A 25,825-nucleotide genomic window follows, 5' to 3' on the forward strand; every position below is an offset into this window, starting at 1 on the left:
CAGTATGGGGTGGGATACTGTATCGAAGGCCTTCCTGAAGTCTAAGTATACGACATCCACCCCTCCTCCTGTGTCCAGGCGTTTCGTAACCTGGTCATAAAAAGAGACTAGATTGGTCAGGCACGATCTGCCTGCCACAAACCCGTGCTGGTTTCCCCTCAGCATAATTTGTCCTGCCGGGCTCTCACAAATGTGAGCCTTGATAATTTTTTCAAAGACTTTGCCAAGGATGGAGGTGAGACTGACGGGCCTATAGTTGCCCGGGTCCTCCTTCCTCTATAACTAGGCCTCGTGTTTTAACAAATAGGAGTTGAATAAAGGTTACATTTAGTTTTGATTATTATATACTGAATTCAACAAATCAACTAACTCAATGACTGTAAGAGATATTAGGGAGGAGGGGAGGGGGAAACGATGGCATACAAATCTCAACAGCTTTCCACGTATCCGATACCTACCTTGTTGTATCGTTAGTTGGCAAGGCGGACATTCTCCTGCGTGGCACACCTGAGTACAGTTATGTTTACGACAATTTAACGTATTCCCACATACATTTGAACAATGAATTGTGGTGGACTGGCCACAGCGCACTGAGTGACTGTAGATAAATAACAGGATGATTAGTAAATTATCTTACTAGGACTTAAGTATTCCATATACATTCATCCAAGTAATTGCTTTGCAATATGAGCCGCAATTCTTCAAAGGAAATATACAATAATAGAATGCATTAAATTGTCCAGAAACTAAAAATGGATCATATCTCTAAGTCTAAGGCAGGCTACTATGTAATTCTTCACACATCAAAACAGAGAAAATTGCTTGATGTCACGTTAACTGGATATACTGCATTATTTAAAATACAGAACACCCTTTTATATTATTTATGAAATCTTTTAAAAGTTTAAAATTAACTTTGTTGCCAAGACTGTCATTAAAGCATCTCCTTTCTAGTAGTGCATTACAGACATTGGTAACTTCCATAATATGCTTATTCTTTTTCACAGACTCTCTTCAGGTTGACAAGTATGTTTAGAGCATAGTATCTGACTTTTGTAGATTTTATTTATGCCATTTACAACACATAATAGCATATACATATTTCAGCCTTGTATATTTGGAAAAGAAGATACTGAGATCTGTGAAGCACTTTTGTTTCCTATGGGGTTCATTCCACACTGCTAGATCAGCTCCCAAAAAAGCTGCCACCTACACAGATGAGAATTATGATTGTGTCAGAAAATCTCACTGTGCCGGGCAAGGAGGGTTTCTTTATATTGGTACCAATCCAATATTGGACTGATGTATCGGTGCACCTCTAAAAACTCCAGACATATAACCAGGGTAAAGTTATCTTTTAAATGACCTGGCCTCAGCCCTGAATGTAAGAAAAGGGACCTTGATTTTGATTTGGTAATATATGAAATAACAGTGCATTTCTTACTTTAATTACTTAAAGTTACAGTGCCCCAATAAGGTTTTTTTACTTCTATAATACCGATACAGCCTCTTAATCTAAATTCAAACTTCAGTTCTTTTGTCTGCGATACGATGCAAAGACTAGTAATGCTAGTAGCAGAACAACATTCCTTCTGTAAAACCCATGCGCTGATTATAGAGTTGTGGGTGCCATGATTTTGTACAGCTATACTAAATGACTTGGCCCTTTCATAGTTTCATAGTAGGTAGAGTCGGAAGGGACCTGAGCAGATCATAAAGCCCGACCCCCTGCCACAGCAGGAAATAGTACTGGGGTCAAAGGACCCCAGCAAGGTGTTCATATAACCTCCTCTTAAAGACCCCCAGGGTAGGAGCCAGCACCACTTCTCTTGGAAGTTGGTTCCAGATCCTAGCCGCCCTGACAGCGAAGTAGCATCTCCTGATGTCTAGTCTGAATCTACCCTCTGTCAGCTTGTGACTTATTTCTAGTCACTCCTGATAGTGCTCAGGGGAACAGGGACTCCCCACAAGGCCTGCTGGTCCCCTCTGACTAGTTTGTAACAGGCCACTAGATCCCCTCTCAGCCTTCTCTTGTGGAGGCTGAACAGGTTCAGGTCCCTTAGCCTCTCCTTGTAGGGCCTGCCCTGCTGGCCTCTGATCATGCAAGTGGCCCTCCTCTGGACCCGCTCCAAGTTGTCCACATCACTCCTAAAGTGTGGCACCCAGAACTGGACACAGTACTCCAACTGCAGCCTGACCAGTGTCACATAGAGGGGGAGGATCACCTCCTTGAACCTGCTCAAGATGCATCTGTGGATGCACGACAAGGTGTGGTTGGCCTTCCTGACCGTGTTCCCACACTGTCGGCCCAAGTTCATTTTGGCATCAATAATGACTCCAAGATCCTTTTCTGCCTCTGTACTGACGAGAAGGGAGTTCCCCAGCCTGTAGGTATGCTGCTGGTTCTTCCTCCCCAGGTGCAGCATCTGGCACTTGTCAGTGTTGAAACCCATCCTGTTCTCATCTGCCCACCCCTGTAACCTGTCTAGGTCCAATTGCAGCCTATTCCTCCCTTCTAGCGTGCCCACTTCTCCCCACATCTTAGTGTCGTCAGCAAATTTGAACAGGGTGCTTTTTACCCCCTCCTCCAAGTCACTGATGAAGATGTTGAATGGTGCGGGTCCGAGGTCCAAGCCCTGGGGGACCCCACTGCCCACATCCCTCCCTCCAGGTCGAAAATGACCCATCCACCACCACTCTCTGGGTGCGGCCTTCCAGCCAGTTAGCGACCCATTTGACTGTGTAGGTGTCGACGCCACAGTCACCTAGTTTTTTGGGGTGAGAGACAGTGTCGAAGGCCTTCCTGAAGTCCAAAAAGACTATGTCCACTGCTACCCCTGCGTCTAAGTATTTTGTGACCTGGTCATAGAAGGCCACCAGGTTGGTCTGACAGGTCCTGCCTCTAATGAACCCGTGTTGGTTGCCCCTAAGCATAACCTCCCCTGCTAGCCCCTTGCGGACATGCGCCAGGATAATTCTCTCAAAAAGCTTACCCAGGATCGAGGTAAGACTGAGTGGCCTATAATTTCCTGGGTCCTCCTTCCTCCCTTTTTTGAATGGAGACCACACTGTCCCTTTTCCAGTCCTCTGGCACCACACCAGAGCACCATGAGTGCTCGTAAAGCCATGCCAGGGGTCCTGCAATGACCTCTGCTAATTCCCTCAGCACTCTGGGGTAGAGGTCGTCAGGACCAGCTGATTTAAATACGTCCAGTCCCTCCAGAAGTTCCCTGACTAGGTCCTCACTGACCCTAGGCCTGGGTGCGCCTCCCCTGGGGCCTGAGGGGGTCCCAGCGGACAGGCTGATCCAGTCCCTGCTCAGGAAAATGGAGTCAAAGAAATTGTTAAATAGGTTAGCTTTGTTGTCTGATGTCATGACCAGATTTCCTAGCGTGTCTCGCAGAGGCCCCATGTTACCCAGTACCTTCTTTCTACTCCCTATGTATTTAAAAAAGGACTTCTTGTTGTCCTTGATCTGGGTAGCTAGTCCCAGTTCCATCTCTGCCTTGGCCTTCCTGACTGTCCCCCTGCAGCCCCGAGCAACCGAGGTATAGTCCTCCATGGTGATGGGAGGACTATACCTCAGTTGCTCGGGGTTTCAGTCCTCTTAAACCAATATCATAGATGTTCAGATGAAAAGGGAAATGTAATGCTTTGGGAAAAGAGAAATAATACCATAAGAAGCAATTTGCAGCTCCAGATAACCTGACCCCAATATACAGGACAGTATGTCAAACTAACTAAAGGCAGCTGGAATTCTATATGTAAAACAGTAACTCTAATATTATTTGAAGTTTTTAGCTGAAATTAGTATACCTTTAAAATTAATTACATCTCTTATTCCAGGTTGGCTTGCTAACAAGGCGACCTTAAACCATAACTGGGAGAAAGTGTGGCTGGAGGGGGCGAAATAACTTTATTTAAATTTTTTAAAATAAACATAATTAAAAAAATTTTTTTTTGCTTTTTTATCACCTTTCCTCAATACTCTTATGGTATCAAATGGAAAGGCAGATTTTGAAAAGTGAGGTTAAAATGTTAACAAATAAATCAAAAACAGTGCTTTCTACAAACTGCTAGATATTTCTGCAATCCATGGCTGACTCGCTCCTGATCTTCAGGATCAACAACTATGCCCTTTTCATTTTGTGGGAATGAAAGCAAAGATTTGATGCATTTCTAAAGAAAGTGTTTGATAGCACATGGTTTTTATTCCATTTGAAAGTATAGGCAGCCCCTGCTTAACACAGTTTCACTAAGCACTATTTTGCTATAGCGTTCATTTAAAATTCATACCTCGTTTCACTTAGCGCTGAGCCAGTTTCGCTATAGCACTCAGTGAAGCAGCAGCAGCAAGAATCGGTGTGGCAGTGAGCAGACAGGCGAACATGAGCTCGGGGCCTGCACTGGTGCCACAGGCCCAGGGCAAGCAGGGGCCCAGGGTGGGGCAGCAGGAGCAGGGGGGCCGGGGTGGCACATGGTGCTGGCTGGCGGCGGGGGGTGGGGGAGAAGCGGCAGCAGTAAGAAGCATTAGTGTGGGGCAGCAGGAGCATGGGCCCGGGCCGACACATGGTGCCAGAGTGGCTGGCGGGCAGGGGGGTGGGGAGAAGCAGCAGCAGGGAGAAGCATAAGCGCGGGGCCCCATGGTGCCGGAACCAGCAAGAGCGTGGGCCATGGCCTGGCACAAGGGGCCGGAGTGGCCAGCGGGCAGGTGCAGGGGTGGGGAGAGGCAGCAGTGATGATGAGAAACTAGGGCAAAAAAAAAAAAGTAACCAATTATTTCTATTTACATTAAACCCTATGGGGAAATGGGTTTCACTTAGCGCAGTTCCGCTTAACACTCGGGTTTTTCCGGAACCACTTAAGAGCATTAAGTGGGGGTTGCCTGTAACCAAAACCAGTCTGGACACAAGAGAATATTTGGCTTAGACCTTTCTAAAAATCCAAAACGTTGCTACTTGGAAACTTAGTAAACCAGAGACTTCAACTGTGTGTACTGGATGATACTGAACCAGCCTGCAGATGAGTGGCTGTTTTTTTTGGCTACCACATTTTCCTTACCTTGTCTACAAAAGAACAGTAAATTTTATGATAACAAACTCTGGGGACTGAAATGAAACTTTGTTTTTCTTGCAATCAGACTTCTTATTTCTCTCCAAAGAACTTGCCATCTTTATCCCAGTAGATATAAGCTTCTGTTGAAGCTCACAGTAGTATCTACCATGGAAGCAAACACATTTGCTGCAGATTCACATTCTTTGAAATATATTTTTCTCCTGCTAGGCCAGCTCCAAATTTTCAAAATAGGGTTTTTCCTGGCATAGGGAAGGTAACTTAATCAATATGTTTAAGGTACGATGATCTTCCGAGGTCCCTTCTGGCCTTACAATCTATGAATCTATATTTGTTAGTGCTTTTGCAAAGGAGCAAGAACAGGGATCTGATTACACAGTATTTATTTTTAATGTAATGCAAATAACACCAAGGTGTCACAACCCAGTTAATCAGTGCCCATGCCACTAGCAAGAGATACCATTCAGACCATCCTCATTTTGCACACAGTAGTCAACTAAGGGTTAAAAGAAATCCTTCCCAGAAACTCCTGAAACAAAATCCTGGCGGAGAGCTGTATGTAATTTATGCCCACGTCACAAACAAGAAATGAAACTTAAGACTGGTCAGGGTGAAAGGGGATATCCCTGTCAAATCCCTAGCGAAAACTGCTATATAATTGGAGATTCAGACGAAAACCAGATGACGTGGCTTAAATCAATTGGTCACTGTGTAAACAAAACCAGCTTGCACTTCCGCCAAATCGGAGAACTCTGGGGGAAATCTCTGAGGAGAAACCTGAGCCCATCATCAGAGTAACTTGATGGTTTGATCACCCATCAATCACTCCCCGTCATCGCGGTCCTGACGTACCCTAACCCTCCTGCAGGCTCGTCCGGTCATTCACGGTATCTCGCTCGTCATACACGGTCGATTGTAACCTGAGACACACGCTCGAATGTAAACAACGCAAGCCTTCTGCCTGCGTCACACGTCACTACCTGGGCGACGTAAGTAAACAATCTCCTGTAACCAACACGCGTCTGTGCCTGGTTAATTCCACTCCATCCATTAATTACGCACCCGTCAAGGTGAAAGTTTTACTGCTCCGGTGGGAATCAGAAAGCAGCTGCCGGCGCTGCTCTGATTCTCGACACAAGGATTGTATACGGTTTCACCTTGGGCAACCTAGCTCTTGGAACCAGTTTAAGAACGCTGAATGTACATGTGTGGGTGTCTGTGTGCAACCATGCACACGTGCACATCCCCCCACCCCGAGCTTTTGCCACCAAACACACAGAACATGCCTATATTGCTTTTGAAGAATTCATGGAGATGCTGCCGAGAAGCTCATACCGCACAGCTGCTCCTACAGCACACACCATCCCTGGAAACAAGGCAATGAAGGAAGGCCAAGTGCAAGTTTGAAAAGTAGGTTCATCACACAGCCACTCTGAAGAGTAGCAGCATGGTGTGGTGGAGTGAGGTGCCCTCAGGGCAGCTTCACTGACACACTTCCAATCTAGATAGAACAAACTAAAGAAAAAGGGTACACAGAAAACAATGTGTTTGAATTTAAGGAATTTCGGCAACTTAATAGGGAATACGTTAAGCACTTCAGGTCACAGAGGTACTTTCTGTTTCTTCTATCTATTAAACTAAGCCAGGGGTTTGCAACCTTATTTAATCTAAGTACTCTTGACGGCTAGATGCCGAGCAGGTGAGGAGGATGGGGGTAGTGTGCGGCCAGACACGGAACAAGGAGGCAGGGACAGCACACTAGTGGGCAGGGAAAGAGCGCTGCTGCCTCCCAGGAGCAGGGCCGGGCACGGTGGGGTGGGGTAGCTCATCAGGCTGGGGTGAGGGCAGTGGTGCCCCTCTGTGGGGTGGGGAAGCTCACTGGGCTGGTGTGTGGCAGCAATGGCCAGCGCGTGCAAGCTTCCCCACCCTGCAGAGGGACGCTGCTGACCTCACCCCACCCCAGATCTGCTCCTGGGAGGTGGCTGCACTCCCTCCCCGCTTGCACGTACCCCCTAGGAAGGGTCCAAGTACCCCCAGGGGTATGCGTACCCCCCTGAACTAAGCTTTCATTTATAGGATACAAGTTGAAAGCTTTTTTTCCTGTGTCTAAGTAACTTTAGGTAGTGCTGGGATAGGAATGAGGATGCTTTTACATTTCCCTCAGTGAGTCAGATAGGATTGGAGGGTGGAATGAGGTGAGGATCATTTATCCTAGCCACAGGAAAAGGAAAATAATTCCAAGATTTTAACTCCAAGCCTCAGTATCTAGGCACATCCTAGTCCACCCATTCACAGAAAGAGAAAAAACAATTCGTCGTATCTTCCACCAAGGGAAGGGTTCCAAGCCTTTTCACTCCTACTAAGGCAGAGTTTCTCTCTCAATAATCAAAGTGCTCTGTTCACTGCAAATTAAGACTAATAAAAACAATTTTATCACCCCATGTACCAAGTTAAGTTGAGGTGAACGGTAGTTATGTAACAGAATTAGAATAGAGGTCAATTCTGGTCTCACTGCAGCTGTCAGTCAGCTCCTGACAAATTTGGAAGAAGTGATGCCAAGCATATAAGCAGAGGGACTAGGCTTTGTGCCAGGAAAGTGACTAATCAGCTGTGACGTACAGAGTCTACCACCAGTACAGCCAAAATTACATGGCAACAGATGAAGCGGAGGCTGGGATCCATATTAAACACAATTAGAACTAGAGTTATTATAGACCTTAAAATCCAACACCAGACATCAAGGGTAGACAAGGATTTTCCCAATCATACCTAGTTTGGCCTGATTATGTGACGGTAACTTTGGCAAACTGGGTCTTTTGAAACAACATGCATGTGCATGTGAGAGTCTCAAAATATCACTCTAACTTTGCAATTGTGTCAAGTGGTACTGCAGGGTCTACCCTAGTGGACACCTATATTTTCAAGTGTATGTGACCAATATGAACAGACTATAAGGAGAGAAGGACAATCTTCATGCATTTATCCATGGGATCATAGCTAGAAGTGATATCAGGACACAGATCTTTTCATTCAGCCAAGTCCCAGTTCACTCTAAGACAGTGAGAGAGCCATTATACCTTTTGAACCATAAAAGAACATTCATCTAAAAACAGAAGTGAAAAAAGAGAAATCAAAAGCTATGAGTGTTGCTATATTCCCTCAGTGCACACTAATGACAATGTGAATCACCTGTGGTATTCTACGGCTTCAGTCATGAACCAAAGAGTTCATAACCAAGACTTGGGCTTTATTCATTTGTGTCACTGCTTCTCAAATGCCTTAGAATACACTAACCCCTGTTTAATCCTTGTCAAATAAAAATGTAAAAGGCACTAACATTTCTTCTAAGATTGCCTTATATTCTTATATGTGGACATCTTGTTAAAATATAACTGTCACTGAATTTTGAACACGGAGCCATACGCTTCATCTCTTTTGGTATTTCGAAAATTATTTACAGGTTTTAGTTTAACATGTTTTCATCTACTAAAACTCACCTCTGAGCATTTTACCCATTACTACATGTACTGCAGCAAAGAAAAAAAATTGTTTGATTTCAGTAGGCATGACAGTATTTCATCTACAATCAGTTTCAGTTTTCCATCTTATTCTTTCACACAGCAATGAGAAAAAAAGGTGTTCTAAAGATATGGAAATGTAATTCCAAAAAACAACAGACAGAACTTGAAATTGGCAATCTCCCATTTTTTTCTTCAAGTTAATAAGGATGAGGTGTCCAACTTCAAGCAAAGAGTAAGAAATAGCTGCACCTTCTGTAACCCACTTTTGCACAGAGCATGTGCAACACACAAAAAGTACAAGCAAAAGAACAGGAGTTAAAACTTGTGTTTCAAAAACTCTATTTCTGTTCATACAATAAGCAGCAAAAATAATCTTACCTCGTTCGTCTGCATTCACACATTTTTGTCATAAAGGCAGGGCACGAGGGGCAAGGCCCTGGATGGCAGAGGCTTAAAAATGAGAACACAATAAATTACATGAAGATTTATGGTATCTTAATAGACACACTTATTCCACTTGATGAACAGAAAATTAAATGATCTACTGTAACACAGACATTCTGTCAGTTTTAAACACAATAGCATACCAGAATTTAAAGCTTGCTTAACTTAGAAATAAAAATTTAGATAGATCATTTAAAAAAATAGACTTGACATTATCCCTCTAATCACTCTTGTAAATTAGGGTGTTACTGTACATTCACAGATTTTTAAGGCCAGATAGGACTATCATCATTATGCCTGACCTTCTGCACAAGAGACCAAACATTTCTGAATTAACCTTCCAGCTTCTCTTAGAGAAATAGAAAAAGTGATGTGGCCAAAGCCTCACAGCAACTAGAACCCAAGTGTCTTGAATTCCAATCCAATGGAAAGCTCATTGGCAGCCTTCCTCTCAAAATTACAAATGAAATGCAAACCTAGAGTTACTACTGAGCATTACTAAATTAGAAATATTCCTTTATAAAGCAGTTTGAGGGACTGGGAAGTTAGGGTTACCTACTATATCTATCTTCACAACAGTAAGAGGCCTAACAGATGGCAACAATCTTTAACCATTCATAATTCTTCTGTAAAACAGCCCACATGTTCTTTGTTCTGGCTAACAGTTTCTGAATTAGAGGGGTCTTTTAGGTAAACTGGTCCAAGAAATAATTTATTTTCAAATCATTTTATATTACCCTACCGATGCAGAAAAATATGCAGTCCTATGAAAATGGGCAATATCTATTAAAATTAATTTTTAGTCATGAGCAGATCCCTTTTTACGATACAATTTAAAATCTCTCAAATAATGTTGTATTTGTTCTAACAGCAGTAATACAATTTCGTTTGCACTCAGCTTGGAACTGAATGCATTTAGCATTCCTGTCTTTTCCACGACATGTAATGGGGGTGAGGAGGAAGATGGACACTACTGTACTCATCAAACCCCTTCTGTGGGGAAGAAGAATGGTCCAATAATAAAGGTGCTAACCTGGAATATGGGATACCCAATTTCAATTTCCTGCCCAGTCACAGACATTGTGTGACCTTAAATAACTTGCTCAGTTTTCCTCTGGTAGGGCTCGAGAAGGAAGAGTCCTTGTTGCTGTTTCCACCCAATTATTTGTGATCTGCAATTCCTCTAACACCAATACCACCATTATGTTAGTACAATGGAAACGTAACAGAAAAACATCCACTTCTTCCAAAACAATATTCACAGCCTAGTGAATAAAATATATTTTTTTAAATGGCCAACAAGATAATAGCCTGCATTTAGTCATTAGAAGTCTGTTTATACAAGCATTTTTGTTTGAGAAATTACTGACTGGCAAACCGAAAATACCCAAGGAGCAATTGGTTTCCAGATTTTAATCTTGTTCTGTGAATTATTACACTGTATTTATAAACACACTTACATATTACAAAGATGTGGACAGTCCTGACCTGGTCTTCTCTTTCCACAAAGCTCTCCACAGCTATGTGGAATTTCATTTCTGTTCCATTCAGGGTTGTTTACTTTACCTAAAAGCAAACCAGATGACCATATTTGTTCATATAAATACTAAGTTTAAGGAAAAAAACCTGTATGTGGTATAAACTGTTATAGATATTTGTATTTTCAATACTCAGATTCTATGTTTAAGAGATGCTCTGCCTTGAAAATTAAGGGCAACACTGGAGTTTAGGGGTGCACCAATAGAGATTTTTGGGGCTGATACAGATAGCTGATATTAAAGGAGGCATATTGGCAGATACCGATTTGATTTCCAATACAGCTGCCTCCAGCTGGTCAGTCAATTGCAGTGGAAGGCAAGAGAAGGGAAAGGGGGTGGGGGGGGAGCAGATCAACGCCCCCCCCCATGGTAAGGCATGGGCGGGGGGAGGGGAGGGAGCCCACATGCCCCTGGATCTGTGCAGGGTGTGGCAGGGCAGGCTGCAGCCACGGCTGCGCAGGGCTCTTTATATGCTGGGAAAATGCTGCATCCACCCCAAATTTTTCCACAGCAGCCTGGCGTTGCGACTTAATGCTCTGCCTCCACCCACGCACTGGGAAAAGCTGGGGCTGTACTGGGTGGCTGGCAGTGGTAGCACTGGGAGCAGAGGGCAGCAAAATTTGGGGCGGATGCAGCATTCTCCCAGCCCAGTCCCTGCCAAGAAGAGCCCTGCGCAGCCCCAGCTGCAGTCTGCCCCACCCTACCCCATGAAGATCTGGGACCATGCCATTGGGGTGGAAGCAGTGGCAGAAGACACGCTCCCCCCACCCCCAACCTGCCCCTGCCCTTTGCCTCACCACGGGGGACACTGATCTGCCCCCCACCCCCCACCCCGCTTCCCTCCCCTTCTACAGACTGACCAGCTGGAGTCAGCTCTCTATGCTGCTGGCTCTGCTCCTGGCTGCCTGAGTGCTGCGCTGCGGCTGCACACAGCACAGGCATTTATCAGTCAAATTATCGGCCCCATTGGGCCAATATCCAATGCAACAAATTCTCTTGATATCGGTACCATTCCAATATCGGACTGATGTATCAGTGCACCTCTACTGGAGTTCCTTTTATCTTGAGATTGAGGGGTTGAATGAGACAGTAAAGAAAAACAATTAATTCTTGAAGTCATACAAGTGGTCAGACAAATATGCAGAACTCAGCTGTAAGCTGCATAGAAGGCTAAACACTGAAGCACAATAATACTTTGTTAAAACAAGGTAACAAAGCTCTCCATGCATCTTACTTACAGCATCCTATATCAAATTTTGTAATTCTATGTACAAGAGTGTTTAAATTTAAAATCTATAAATAAGCAGAAGCCAGATGGTGGCTTCATCTAAGACCTCTGCAGGGAAGAAATACCCATGAAGTAAATTTAAGGGATTATGAGACCAAACTAATTTCAGAGAATTAAGTTCAAATATCAATATCCAGTATTGAAGAGTATTTTCAGTGAAGAAGCATTCATGTTTTGTAAGAAACAGAGAGGAAAACGTTTCCATGACGGGGTGTTTTAGAAAGCAGATTACAAGTTTGACGAGTGAGTGATGCCAGAGAAGTGATAAGGTCATCTCATGACTCTGCTATTTTTTGCTCTATATTAGAGGCCTGGTCTACATAGGAATGTGTTACACCAATTTAAAGCATATTTTTCATAAGTATAGATAATTATACCAGTACAAAACCCTGTAAGGGCACTGAACCTGTTCAAATTAACAAACTAAAGCAAAAAAAGTCACTCTTGTACCTGAATGGCCATGCCAGAGTTTTAACGAGCATGTTTTCTTACATACAACACATCTTTTTTTCCTCCCAACATTGGGGTGAATGTATTAAGTGGGAAAGCTGATTTTCTGCCCAGGATAGAATCACCCTGCTTTGACTCCTGTTCCACAGTGCAACAGCTATAGCATTAATATTCAGAAACAAAAGACTTAATGGCTACTGAGCTTCATTCCAGCAGTGTTAGTGACAGTCTCTCCTTTTCAGCAGTCTTGATGTTCCACTAATTAAGCTAACCTTTCTTAGTACAATTTGGCTGTCTTCTAGCTGCTCTTGTTCTCTCTCCTCCTTGGAGACTCTTTAGCACTTTTCAGAAATCTCCACCCACAGAGACCAGTCTTCAGTAGCAGCTAGGATTTCACTTTAGATAAGCAGGAAAGGAAGGGTGAGTCAGCTGAAGATTAGCTCTGTCCCTGCTCTATGGAGCCATAACTCTAGAAAAATCTTTTTTTCTTAATTCTGCCTTTCAAAAACAAGGAGTGTATTATATGCCATAGCATACTGCATGCAAGAAAATATGGCAGTTTAAATATCCTATCTTAAATATACATCCTATGTTATACCAGTGCAGATTTCCATACATACAAGGTCTATAATTGAATCAGAGAACAGGGCAGGAAGGGACCTCAATAATTCATCTCATCCAATCCGCAGTTCCAAACAGATATACATTATGTCCACCACAGAAGAAGAGAGACACTTACTTTCGCCATTTCTTTGGAATTTTAAAATTAACTGTCTTTACATATGTAATGATTTAAGATAAATAATAAAAATTAATGTAGCATTTAAATTAAATGTCATATATGATCCTCATACAAGAATGAAATTCTGTGCAAAAATCAGCTTGTTAGCTTCCAGTACAAGGAAAGTTAGAGCCAGAGAGTGCTTCTGGAGATGTAAGAGGAGGAGGGGAGCCAGATATTTAACAATTTCCTGCCGAGGGCAGGGGTTTGGACTTGATGACCTACTGAGGTCCATTCCAACCATAACATCTATGAATACTAAAACTTTATTAATTAAGAAAACTGTAAATTAAGGAACTGTAAATAAGCAACACTTACCACAAAAACAAGTATAAGTAGCAGGAACTCTGGTTGAAGCATTTTGACAAGCAGGACATCTCCAACCACTATTGCCATCTGCAAAGAAATTAAAACACAGAAAAGCTTATTACTTTCAGATATATTTTAAACAACTTATAATAGCTGTAATGGACAGCAAGCTTTTTTTTTTTTTTTTAATAATTTCAAGTAATATACTGAAATGCCTTAGGATAAAACTGATTTAGTATTGATTCATATTCTGAATAGTTATATAAAAATGTCAGTATGACCCACTTTAAGCAAACTAAAACCGGATAAAGCTTACAAACCGATTGCTAATGAGGGATTTGCAGTTCATCAGTGTTATTTAAGGGGGTCCATTTTCAAATCAATGTCACTTTAATCAGCAATGATTTTATAGTTTTTTCTAGGGAAACCAATAAAAAGTTCACCAGTGAAGCAAAGATTGGTTTGCTGGTAAACAAAAGACAGGACAAGTCATTAATACACAATGATCTAAATCCAAGCTCAATGCTAGATGCAATAAAAGTGCATTAATATAACCAAATGCAAAAACGTGTACAGATCAGTCTATAGCACCTAAAAATAGAGAAGCTGTCTGAGTGCAAAGTGTTTTTAACTTAGCAGACACAAAATTAGCATAAAAATAACAACAACATTCAAATTGGAAATATTATGCAAGTTTAACGGCAGGAACAGCCTGCTGCTGAAAATAATTACCATAGCAGACAACAAACTGAATCCTCCACCTCTTAAACTCAAACTTCTTTTTAAATTACACTTTGGCTCAACAACAGATCGCTGGGCTAGATCAAGTCACGAGGTAAAATTCTACAGCCAGTATGTATAATACAGGAGGATCAAAGTAAGTGATGGCAACAGTCTTTTCTTAGCCTTAAGAGTTTTATAAAGTCACATGACAGTAAAATGTAAAAAATAAGACCCAGCTAAGCTCCTACAGACTTCAAGAATGAAAGCAAGCCTGTTTATACAATAACACTTTCATTACAGTGGTTTAAAGTGTTTTCCCTCCTAGCCTCCCATGAAGGGGTGGGCTGTGTGGTCTATTTTCTTAACATTACTGCACAAAGGAACAAATAAGGCAAAAGGCACTTGGCTCCCTGGCACATTTCATGGAAGTGAAAACATTTTCAGTCTGAGACTAATACAAACATACAGTCTCAGAGTAATTAATCATTTAACTGTTCTACCAATCAATCTGAGAAAGTTGTAAGGGTAAACCAGTGTTTAAGAAAACAAAGTTATTGTAGAACATTTCAACTCAAATTGTGTGCAACAGATCAGAGTATAAAAGGATGTCAAAGTGACAAGATGGACATTACTCAAAGGCACAGAACTACAATTGTAGGCCCAGCACAGAAGAAAAAAAAAAAGATCATTTTATGCAAAGATATATAAGCACACAAACTGTAACCCTTGATCAAATCAGTAACACTGTGAATCCTCATCTCCAGAAGTGGCCAGCACAAGAAGCTTCAAAGAAAAGGTGCACAAATCTACTTATCTGGGAGATGTTATTATAGCCACCAGTTTAGATATTTTTCCAGTATCCAATCCCACTTTAAAACTGGCTGCATTCTAGCATTACTGCTCTATAGCCAATAGTTACAGTAACCAGAAAACACTTAGGCTCCCTCTACATCAGAGGTCTCCAACCTTTTTGAATGTGGGGCTGGATCATGAACTTTTTAATCACCCAGTGGGCCGGCGAGCCATATTCAAACAACCTCTGTCCTGGGCCAGAGAGACCCTGCCTGTGTAGCCCTACTGTATCTACCTGTTACTGCAAGGTTCATGGTAGCTGCTGGTGGGCAGGGGCAGGAGGGACCCATTCTGCAACCAGCCAGCTGCTGCCCCAGACACTGTAGGGGAGAAATAAATAGCTCCACATCTCCAACCCCCGAGCAGCGCAGCCCCACGAGCTGGTGCTGCCTGAGGGGGGCTGGAGCGAGGCAGCCGCTGCACCACAGCCCCTCACCTGCCTGCCTGCACGGCCCCACTCACCGTGGTGCCCGGCCACCCACGCACACAGCCCCGGTGGCCTCAGTGCTGAGGCAGGAGCGCGGGGTCCGGCAGACACCAGCTCCCGCTGCCTCGCCCCGCAGAGGTCATGCCAGGACCCCGCCTGCTGAGGCCCCCACCCCATGCTGCTGGGAATGGGAGAAGGCCAGCCAGGTCGGCACCAGCCAGCAGAAGCAGCAGCAGAGCCAAGTGCCGCTCAGGACTGACCGGTGCAGGTAGGGGAAAATGCAGCTGAGCCCTTGCCGCTCCGGCCAGGCTCATCCCCTCCCGAGTGGCACATGGCTCCGCTGCCACTTCTGCTGGCCAGTGCAGACCCGGCTAGGCTCCTCCCATCCCCAGCAGCTTGTGAGAAGTCGGCTTCGGCTGCATGCTGCTCCAGATGGGACAGACCCGCCAGGGTTAGCACCAGCCAGCAGAGCAGAGGTGGCGGCAGAGCCATGTGCCGCTCAGGACTGACCAGTGCAGGTAGGGGAAAAGTGCAGCTGACACCCTGCTGCTCCGGCCAGGCTACTCCTCTTCCCACACACACTATGCTGGCAACGTCAAGCTGATGTGATGCGTGTGGGAACCTTGTCCCTTTCCCAGCCCTTCAGCAGCCATTAGGAAGCTGCTGAGGGGCTGGGGAAGGGACAAGGGGTCGGAACGAAAGTAAACAGTGTTTACTTTTGTTTCCCATCACAGCACCATGGGCCTCAGAAAATGCCTCAGAGGGCCACATGGCGGCCCGTGGGCCATACGTTGGACAAGCCTGCTTTACATGTTACACATATTGCACAATTAAGTAGTTTTCAGCAAACCTGAGGGTCATTACCTAGTCTGTCAATAGAGAGAAGGGAAAGAAAAAGAGCTGAAGCACAGAAGAATGAATACCATGAACAAGCAAGCATTGGTGATCTTAATTTCTCTACCACTGCAGACCAGAGCTGCAGAGAAGTTGCACAAAAGCAGAGGACTAGTATTGTGTGTGTTAAAATGTAGTTTCAACTGCTTCTATGATTTGTACATGTGGTTAAACATCAGTCAGATCCCAAACCAGAAGTGTGAAAATGCAAATCACAACACATACAAGCTGTTCCAGTCTCCTTATCAGATATTGTTTAGTTTACACACCTGTGTTAGCTATATGTATGATTTGAAATTTAGCCAGAAGCCTACACACTAATCAATAGTGTTAGAACTGTAATATGAACTCTTAAAATTAAAATAATTCTGATTATTCATGTCCACCTTAAATCTTGCTGTACTCGGAGTTGTACTAAGATACTTACTTGAACAGGTATGGAGTTTCTCTTTATCCAGCTATCATTAAAAGAGACAAGTTCCCCCACAGGGATGTGAGCAGCTAAACAATTAATCATTTAACTGATAAGCCCAGTGATAACTGGTTAGCTTGCCAGTTATCAGTTAGCTCAGGGTGCATGCAGTCTAGCAGGAAAGCCATACAGTGCCCCAGAAGGAATGAGAAGGTGGCAGGGCAGGCAGGAGGGAAGAGCAAGAAGGAGAGGAGGTGAGAGGGGGACTAGTACCCATAAACTAAGAGGAAAACAAGAGATGGCCAAGTAATAACTCATCAATTAAGTAGTTAGCTGCTCCTTCACAGGTGCTCTTTCCCCCTCAGCACAGGGGCTTCAAGTGAGCTGTGTTGTCTGGCTAGATTTGCCACCGCCTCCCCGCACTGCCCGGCTGTCAAAGGGTCCCAGAAGTGGGTCCCAGCAGCTGCTGTATTATCAGTTAATTGTTTAACCGATATAATTAGAGAAGGTTAAACGAATATTTTTTTAATGATATTTACATCCCTATTCCCCCATACATCAAATAAGGAAAAATACTAACCTTCAGCTTGAGAGGCTGGTGATCTTGCCCACTTCTTAATGCAGTTCAGATGGAACACATGATAACAATTTTGACAACTCCACACTGGGGCTATTATTCGAACCACCTCACAGCATACCATGCACTCATATTTCTCTGTGGTCAACTGCTCTATCAGAGACCCTGTACAGAAATGTGAAACAGCAAATGATGAAGAAAATGCAATATAGAAATCAAAGATTAACACACAAATCTGATTCATTTTAAATGCAATTTCAGAATCCCACCCCTTAGTGGATGCGTGTACACACAGTTTGGGCTTGTGTGAAAACATGAAAAGATTCCAATACAATCATACTCCATTATTATGTCCATCTTCACTTCATGCAAAAACAACAATAAGCTCTCACTTGGTTAACATTCTCCCCAATCTTATTTTCGTCAAGATTTTAATCTGGCCAAAGAAGTCTGAGATTTTACAAATCAGGTCAGGTCAAATGAAATAATAGCTTTACAAAGTGTTTATACTGAACTTTAAACATGTAAATCAATACACATATTTCAGTCAAAATGAGGCTGAATTCCTGAGCCCATGCATTATCCATAGGACACTTAAAAAAAAAAAAAAGTAATGATGCTGAACAGGGAACGTGGAGACTGGGAGGGAACATGACTCTGAACGTGAAGACTGGGAAATAACAGCCTTTCTGGAAAAGTGCAGTTCTTGGACCTCTCTGTAGTAGATCATTGCTCCCTCTATTCTCTTGTGAAGACAGCACTTTGCGTTAAGAAAGACCCAGAAAAAGCTTCAAATGAAGTCCATGTTCAAAAGTTTTCAGAAATCTTAAATCCACAAAAAACAAAGATAATAAGGCTGACAATGCTCTGAAGTCTGGAGCAGTTAAAAATTGTCTGCTTTGTGATTATGGTTGTTCTTCCTCTGGTCTGAAAAAGAGAAATTCTGAGTAGATGTTTTCAAGGACTCAAAGACCCTCTTAAGGAGATCTTGCTGCCACGCTCAAGGCAACAATCAATGCAGAAACAGGATGCAATGATCTAGGATTCTGAGCTCTGGGAAACAGCTGAAAAGAACATAATCCTTAGCATGTGATCAAGTGAAAACAGATGACTGAAGACTGAAAACTACTAGTCCTCAGCTATTCCACCTATAAAAGAAAATAGGACACTTAACTGAATGCAAAGAACCAGTGGGGTTATACACTGTTCTCCTGTAGTAGGTTGCCTACCTAATAGGTTAAGAACCTGCTACTGCATGCAAGCTAGTGAATTACTTAACTCAAAATCATAATCCAGACTGCAGTGTTGAATAGATTCCTTCTGCTTAGGTTCTAATGACTGAAGCTAGCACTAAAGGTGGAAAAAATATAAACTCAGTCTTTCAGAGGACCCATTACAGAATCTATTCAGGGCAGAATGCATTATAGAATCAATGCTTGATCTATTTTTGGACCACTATCACTAAATCATTTTACTTGGCAATTCAAAATAGCATCTACTTTTTTCCAATTTCTAATCTTATTTTTTTTGGTATCATGTACTAGATTTCAGCAAGTGAAGTCCTGTAAGAAAAGCTGTATTTGATTGTGACACCCTGTTCTTCCCTCCTGCATGAAGAACTATAGAAAACATTTCCAAATTCAGAAGAAGAGACTGAAAAAAAAAGTTCAACAAACACTTGTCCAAAACATTTCAAATTTCTGACAAACCTGGTGCCTGATGTGACCTCCATTTTGAAGTCTAATTTAGACAAGATAGAATATTAATCATTACCAAAAACATTGTTTCCAAAATTAAAGTATTATGAAAAATAAGTTGATGCAAAAGAGCTGCATTTAAATTTAATCGAGTTGTTATTTACATTTCGGTAAAACTGATCCTGCACAGTGTTGATCACTTTCTTTTAAATAATCACCAGATTTAGAGAATCACAGAAAATTAGGATTGGAAGGGACCTCAGGAGGTCATCTAGTTCAACCCCCTGTTCAAAGCAGGACCACCCCCAACTAGATCATCCCAACAGAGGCTTTGCCTACCCAGGTTTTAAAAACCTCCAAGGATGAAGATTCTACAACCTCTCTGGATAACCTGTTCCAGTGCTTTACTATCTCCTTGTGAGAAAGCTTGGCCTAAGACAGGGGCGGGAAATTATTTTGGGCAGAGGACACTTACTGAGTTTCAGCAAGCCATCAAGTGCCGCATGATAGGCAGCCCAGGGAAGATTAATATTCATTTTCTAAATTTTTTAGGGGCCCCGCAGGCTGGATAGAATGGCCTGGCAGGCCACATCTGGCCCCCAGGCCGCATTTTGCCCACCCCAACCTAAGATCTAACTTAATCTTCCCTTGCTGCAACTTGAGACCATTGCTCCTTCTTGTCACCTGCCACCACTGAGAATAATCTAGCTCTACCCGCTTTGGAACCACCCTTCATGGAGGTTGAAGGTTGCTATTAAATCCGTCACCCTCCACGTCTTCTCTTCTCCAGCCTAAATAAGCCCAGTTCCCTGAGCCTCTCCTCCACAAGTCATGTGCCCCAGTCCCCTAGTCATTTTTGTTGCCCTCCACTTGACTCTCCCCAACTTGTCCACATCCTTTCTGAAGTGGAGAGCCCAAAACTGGACACGGCATTCCAGATGTGGCCTCAAGCTGCTTAACTAATCAGCTTCAATGAAAGATATTATTCAGCATCTTTTAGGACCCAGGCCTTTCATTTGGAAGGCTAAAGCAATCCAGAACACTTACCTGTATGAGTTTCCTTGTTCTTTGGCACATCACTTTGCTTCTTCCAATACTGCATCTTGCTGAAATGAAGGGAGGATACATGTCCCTCCTGTAAGGGGAGCTTTCTTCCACTACGTTTGACTGAGTCAGTTGGCTGGTGCATCTGTGTTACGCTGGTCGAGTTGTGATCACCCGTGTGAGATGATTCTTTTTTCCTCTCACTAATTTTATCTCTTGGAGTGTGAGTCACAGAAGACTTCTTTACTTTTACATTTTTGCAACGGTGTGTATCTTGCCTTTTCTGAAGGTCTTTATCTGGCTGGGGTTTATTCCACGTAGACTTCCTAGGATATTTTTTGTTTGAAAACGTGTATCTTTTCTGTTCATCACCACTCCCAGCACATCCATCATAAAATGGTTTTCCAACAGATGCCTCTGAGGAATCAGACTGAGTCAGGTCCAAAGGTGGGACATTTTGAAACGTCATATCCTTCTGTTTAGAGGTCACCCTCCTATCTCGATCATGTGAGTGCTTCGCCTTCTCTCTGTACCCTCTTCCCGACACATGCATCAGATGTGTTTTCTTTGGCTTTGCTCCTCTGTTATCTGCATTAGGTACCTCTTTGTCACTATCTGAAGAACAAAAGTCATTGTATTCTCTAGGAAGTGTTCTCCTCCCCGGAACCACTGTAGTATCTAAAATTGTTGGGTCTGCTGTGCCATCAGTTGGTGCTTGCCTCACCCGATTTCTAGTATATGTCCTATCACTTCTTGATCTATGCCATCGCTGGTTTTGGAAACTATGATTCTTGTGACTTTTACTGGTACTAGCAAACTGAGGAAAATCTTGTTGGCTCCTACACTGAGTCTCTGGACTATAAAAGTCCTGTTGCTTTGTAGAAGAGCTTTCATAATCAGTGCCTCTATCAGAAGATTGACTTGGAGATGGTAAATTATTTCTGCTCCGGTTCCTGTTAGATTCCAGTCTACCTTGATTTCTCCAATTTCGATCAGAAGTCTGTCTGTCTCTTGGAATGAAGTCAGCTGCTTCTGGATTGAAATGCAAAGTACCTAGAAAGTATAAAATAAAATGAGACAGAGTTGTTTAAAACATTTAAGCATTTTTCCTGTGATGTACCATAAAAAAATTTACTATACACACAATGGGCTGAACAGGGCAGCTGCTTTACACACTAGACTCCATGAATAGGACTAATATCCAGAAATTAGGTTTTAAATAAGACAGCATGCGTGTGCATGTATTCTAATTTCTTCAGTACAGGAAAACTGTGTTAATAAATTTAGGGTTGCCTGCTATATCTTGCAACCATAAAAATGTCAAGTTTACCAATATCTGAATTTCTCAAAACCTGGAAAGGGAGAGTTAAAGCATTCACATTTGTAACCTTAACTCTGCCTCTGGCTTTGGCAATAGCCATTGAAAATCGTCTCCAGGCAATCCAGCTGCATTCACTATATTAGGCATAACTGTTCAGCCTGGCAGAGCTGTGGTTCAGATGATGCATTCAGGGAAATCACACCCATGAGCCTGGAAGGATGTAGGCTGGTAAGGACTGTCCCTCTCTGCCTGACCCTCATGCGTGAAATGAAAGGAAAGAGGTGCATGTATACCTTGAGAAACATAGTATACCTCATTTCAGTGATGCACTGCGTATGCTGTTAGCACAAACTTATCTAATTAAATCCATGCCTTCTCCAGTCCAAGTGACAAGAAAACCCCTGTACCTTGATTCCATCTGGCATTGTGAGAAGATCTGTGAAATCTGAGAAAAGCAATGTTCCTTCTGCAAAATGGGCAAAATGCTTGATCGTAAAGAAGGCTCCTTCTTACGCAGTACAATTCAAATGTATAAATACCGCTTTGCCTGACATTCAGTAATGGCACACTACACCAAGACAACTTAAATTTCGTATTTTGTTACTGAACATCCTAGGGATTTTTAATGGAAAAAAAGATTCCGTATAACTAGAGTTCTTCAAGATGTTGCCCATATCCATGTCCTCACGATGGCCACTCATGCACCTCAAGCTTGGAAACTTTTGCCTTGGAAGTACCCATGCCATGTACCCTGGTGCTATGCTTCCTTGTGCTCCATGTTGAGGGTATAAAAGGCAGTACAGGCTTCTGGCGCTCCTTTCCCCTCACAACCTCAGGCGCTAGATGCAGAGGAAAAGCAAGAAGGTGGAATGCAGCTATAACATGAATACCACACCCTGAAAACCTCCTATACTTCTTTCTTCTTTGAGTGACTATCCATAAGGACATTCACTATGATAAGTACTTCCAGGTATATGGGCACTGCTTTGGATTGTCAAGCAGACAGTGAGTGAAGGTTTGGCTTTACCAAAAGCAAGACTTGCCCACAAGGCTTCTGCAACAACTGTGTCATTGGCAAAGCAGGTAACCAGGCTCCAGCTGTCAAGCCCTGCAGACAGGTGGTTTTGCAAGGAAGCAAACAAGAGTTGCCTGGGCTTGGTATAACAGGCTCTGACACTGCTTACAATTCCACATTAGTGATGCTATAACTGTTCTGAGGCAATCCAACATCAGATGAGACATTCTTTTCACCTTAGAGTGCTATACCCTTTAATCCCTTGATTAAGGAGAAAAACAGCCTCCAAGATCTTAAAAGGCTTAGTCCTGTGCAAGTCGAAAGACGAGATTCTGTTGTTGTCAAGCAATGTAACAGTGTCTCAGTTTGCAAGGAACAAAACTTCAGAAAGAACACCAGCAAGTTGAATTGTCTGGTTAAGGTGGAATTTAGTGACCAACTTTGGTAAAAATTTAGGACAGATCCCCATGTAAGGGGAAGCCACCAGAGGCACCTGGATTTCACACATCCCCTTTCCCAAAGAGATCACTACTTAGAAAGCCATTCTCTTAGATTAGTGGTCTCCAACCTTTTTAAGTAGGAGATCACCTCTAACATTTAAAAGCAACCCAATATCTACCATGTGCCACCCCCCCGCCCAGCAGGTAAGTCTATGGGGAGAGAAGGGGGGGGGGGGCAGATCAAGGCAGAGGGAGAAAAAATTATTTGGGGTACACCTGCCCAGCAGGTAAGTCCTACCTGGCCAGGGCCCCAACTCAACTTACCCCTTCTGCCTCTGCGGCATTGTCCCTCACCACGGGGGCCTTGATCTAGCCCCCGTCCCTTCCCTCCCCCGCAGACTGACCTACTGGACTGGACTGGGGAAACCCCAGCCTCGGATCAACTCCAAGATCTACTGGTGGATCGAGATCCACTGGTTGATGACCACTGTCTTAGAGGAAACAGAATTTTGCCAAGGGCTCAATGGGAAGGTACTCCCATGAAGGACTTAAGTACCACTCTCTGGTACTAACAGGGATGAAAGTATCTCCCTGGAGAGAAGATTCTAGTCCGGACTTGAAGAACCTCAGGCCTGCTGTGTGAAAAAACATATGTCAGTGTGTGTGTAGTGGAGGTCAGTGGTCCAAGATAAGAGCGCAGACTTATCCATCCATTAAGTTCCAACAGATATTGTAAAACGATCAACATGGAATTTTTTATCATCAGGAGAGTTTAATCTCAAGTGACACCAATTCCTAAATCTGGTCTACATGGCAAGATAAATATGCCCTTTCTGCTACAGATAAGGTTGTCTCTGGCCTGGAGAGTCAGAGCATGCCTGCTCTACTTCAAGACCTATATGGCATCCAGGGTGTTGACACAAGGACAGCAAGTCTGATTAAAGCCCCCTCTCAGCAAGCAGGCCTGGGGAAAGTAACAGTGACTTGGTTTGTTTACTAGTCCTCCACGCCAACCTGCTAAAAAGCAAGAAGCCTGGGTCTGGCCAAACAGTGATAAATATACATTTTGAAAGAAGAGCTGAAAGAATAACACCTGGCCACTCAGGGGAGAGAAAAGCAAATCTAAGCACCTAAATAAGATGCAATTTTGTACGTGTACCTTCGGAGAGCAGGAAGTTACTGGTAGTGTGAGCACATCTTAGAAATAAAGGGGCAACATACATGAATAGCCAGAATGACAAAGATATTTAGGCCTGCCAAGAGACTATGGCTTTGTCTTCAGTCTTCCCAGGTACAAGGTGGGGAGGCTACAGTCCCCCAGCCAAGGAGGCTGAGAAAAGCAAGGTGATGGGGAGATGCAGGAAGCCCTGATGAGAAGGGTCAGAGGCAAGGTCTGCATTTACACCTGTGAAGCTGGCTAGAAACCGCAACTTGGATTTAAGGTACAGGATAACAACAGGGCAATGTTCTGGTATTTTCTTATATTTACTCTTATTTACTTTTACTCTTCTATGTTCACTGCTCTCCCAGGAAAAAACACAAATGTATAGATGTTCAGGCTTTTTTTTGCCCTGCTGAAAAAACAGTCACTCCAGGAGAAAAATAACCTGGGGTTTAATCACTCCCAGGAGAGTTTCTCCTGGGAAAGCAATTGTCTGTACATGCTATAGCTTGTCTCAGAAGAGAACAATCCTCCAACATTCACCCCTTCCTCCCAGGGAGACAGCATGTCCCTTGCTAGACTGCTGCTCCAGCAGAAAGCAGAACATACCCCCTTCACATTCCCCAAGTTGTGCTACAGGAAAACGCAGGCTAAGCATGGGCAGTGTGTGTCAGCCAACCAGAGCTGTTGCCAGGTGGACTAAGGGAGCCTGCAAAGCATTTGAGATTCTGCCCCCACCCTCCCACTCCCCCTCTGGTTGCACAGTATCAGTACTGCAAGCTCTTCATTCTTCAGAGCCTCAGCACTCAAATGATTATCCATGTGGCTCTGGGTAAATTTCTCTACTAGGAGAGCAAACCTGGGAGAATACTCCCAGATTATTTGAATGTGGGTATGCCGCCTCCATCTGAATGCCAACATATGGTTACTGGTTTCTTATGTTTGTTCTGTTCTTATAATAAATCTTTCTGTTGTTTGTCTCCTTACCGATCGCTTAAGAGTGATTTTTGGGCAGGTGATATTCCAGGCTGACTCTCTCTCTCTCTACCCAGAGTAGGGAAATCAAAACAGCAGTCTCTCTCCCAGCAGGGCTTCATGAAGTTTGTAAGCAGAAAGGACAACCCAGAAGCACTCCATCCACAGCAAAATAGGTTGAGAGAACTGAGAAGCAGCTCTTGGCTCAGAGCACCAGAATGGACACAGAAGGGGCACGGCATGCAATATAGGTATTGCTATGTCAAAAGCTTCTAAGCTGGAGTGCTTGAGCCATATGCACACCCACAGTAAAGATGTGCATATGAACAACATTGAAGGAAAAGATGTTTGTTGTTGAAGTCACCAATCATTTATGTCAGTGATTCTCACCCAGAGTGTGACAGTATTCTGGGGTGCCATGAGATCCTTTTAAGGATGATGTGCAATATTAGCACTAGTAGGTGTGCAAACACATACATATAAGTCACAAAATAAACCCAGAGATTTCAAAAACATTATGACCTTTTGTGGTCTTTGCAATAGAAAAAATGCTCTATTTCATAGATTTCATAGACATTAGGGCTGGAAGGAACTTCAGAAGATCTTCAAGTCCAGCCCCCTGCCCCGGTGGCAGGAAGTCAGCAGGGGTCATAGGAGCCCAGCAAGATAAACATCCAAATGTCTCTTGAAGGCGTTCAAAGTAGGTGCTTGAACCACCTCCAGTGGCAGTCTATTCCAAAACTTGGGGGCTCAGACAGTAAAGAAGTTCTTCCTTATGTCCAGCCTGAAAAGGTCATGGAGGAGTTTGTGACCGTTCGATCTTGTCATCCCTTGGGGCGCTCTAGTGAACAGACGTTACCTCAGATCACCCCTGAGCCTGTG

General features: G+C 43.4%; 1 protein-coding gene across 2 annotated transcripts in view; it reads right to left on the minus strand.

Moving 5' to 3' along the window:
* The window catches only part of NFX1 (nuclear transcription factor, X-box binding 1), a 103,444-nt gene that overhangs the window by 64,411 nt on the left and 13,208 nt on the right, over positions 1-25,825 (minus strand). For both annotated transcript variants that reach the window (XM_019498477.2, XM_019498476.2), the window contains exons 2-7: positions 20,034-21,083; positions 17,293-17,454; positions 13,414-13,491; positions 10,499-10,604; positions 8,973-9,044; positions 459-598 (exon numbers count right to left, since the gene is read on the minus strand). In XM_019498477.2, the coding sequence (XP_019354022.1) occupies positions 459-598; positions 8,973-9,044; positions 10,499-10,604; positions 13,414-13,491; positions 17,293-17,454; positions 20,034-21,083 (1,608 nt within the window). The remainder of the gene's footprint in view (positions 1-458; positions 599-8,972; positions 9,045-10,498; positions 10,605-13,413; positions 13,492-17,292; positions 17,455-20,033; positions 21,084-25,825) is intronic.

This window comes from Alligator mississippiensis, chromosome 3 (assembly GCF_030867095.1).
Source record: "Alligator mississippiensis isolate rAllMis1 chromosome 3, rAllMis1, whole genome shotgun sequence".
NCBI lineage: Eukaryota > Metazoa > Chordata > Crocodylia > Alligatoridae > Alligator > Alligator mississippiensis.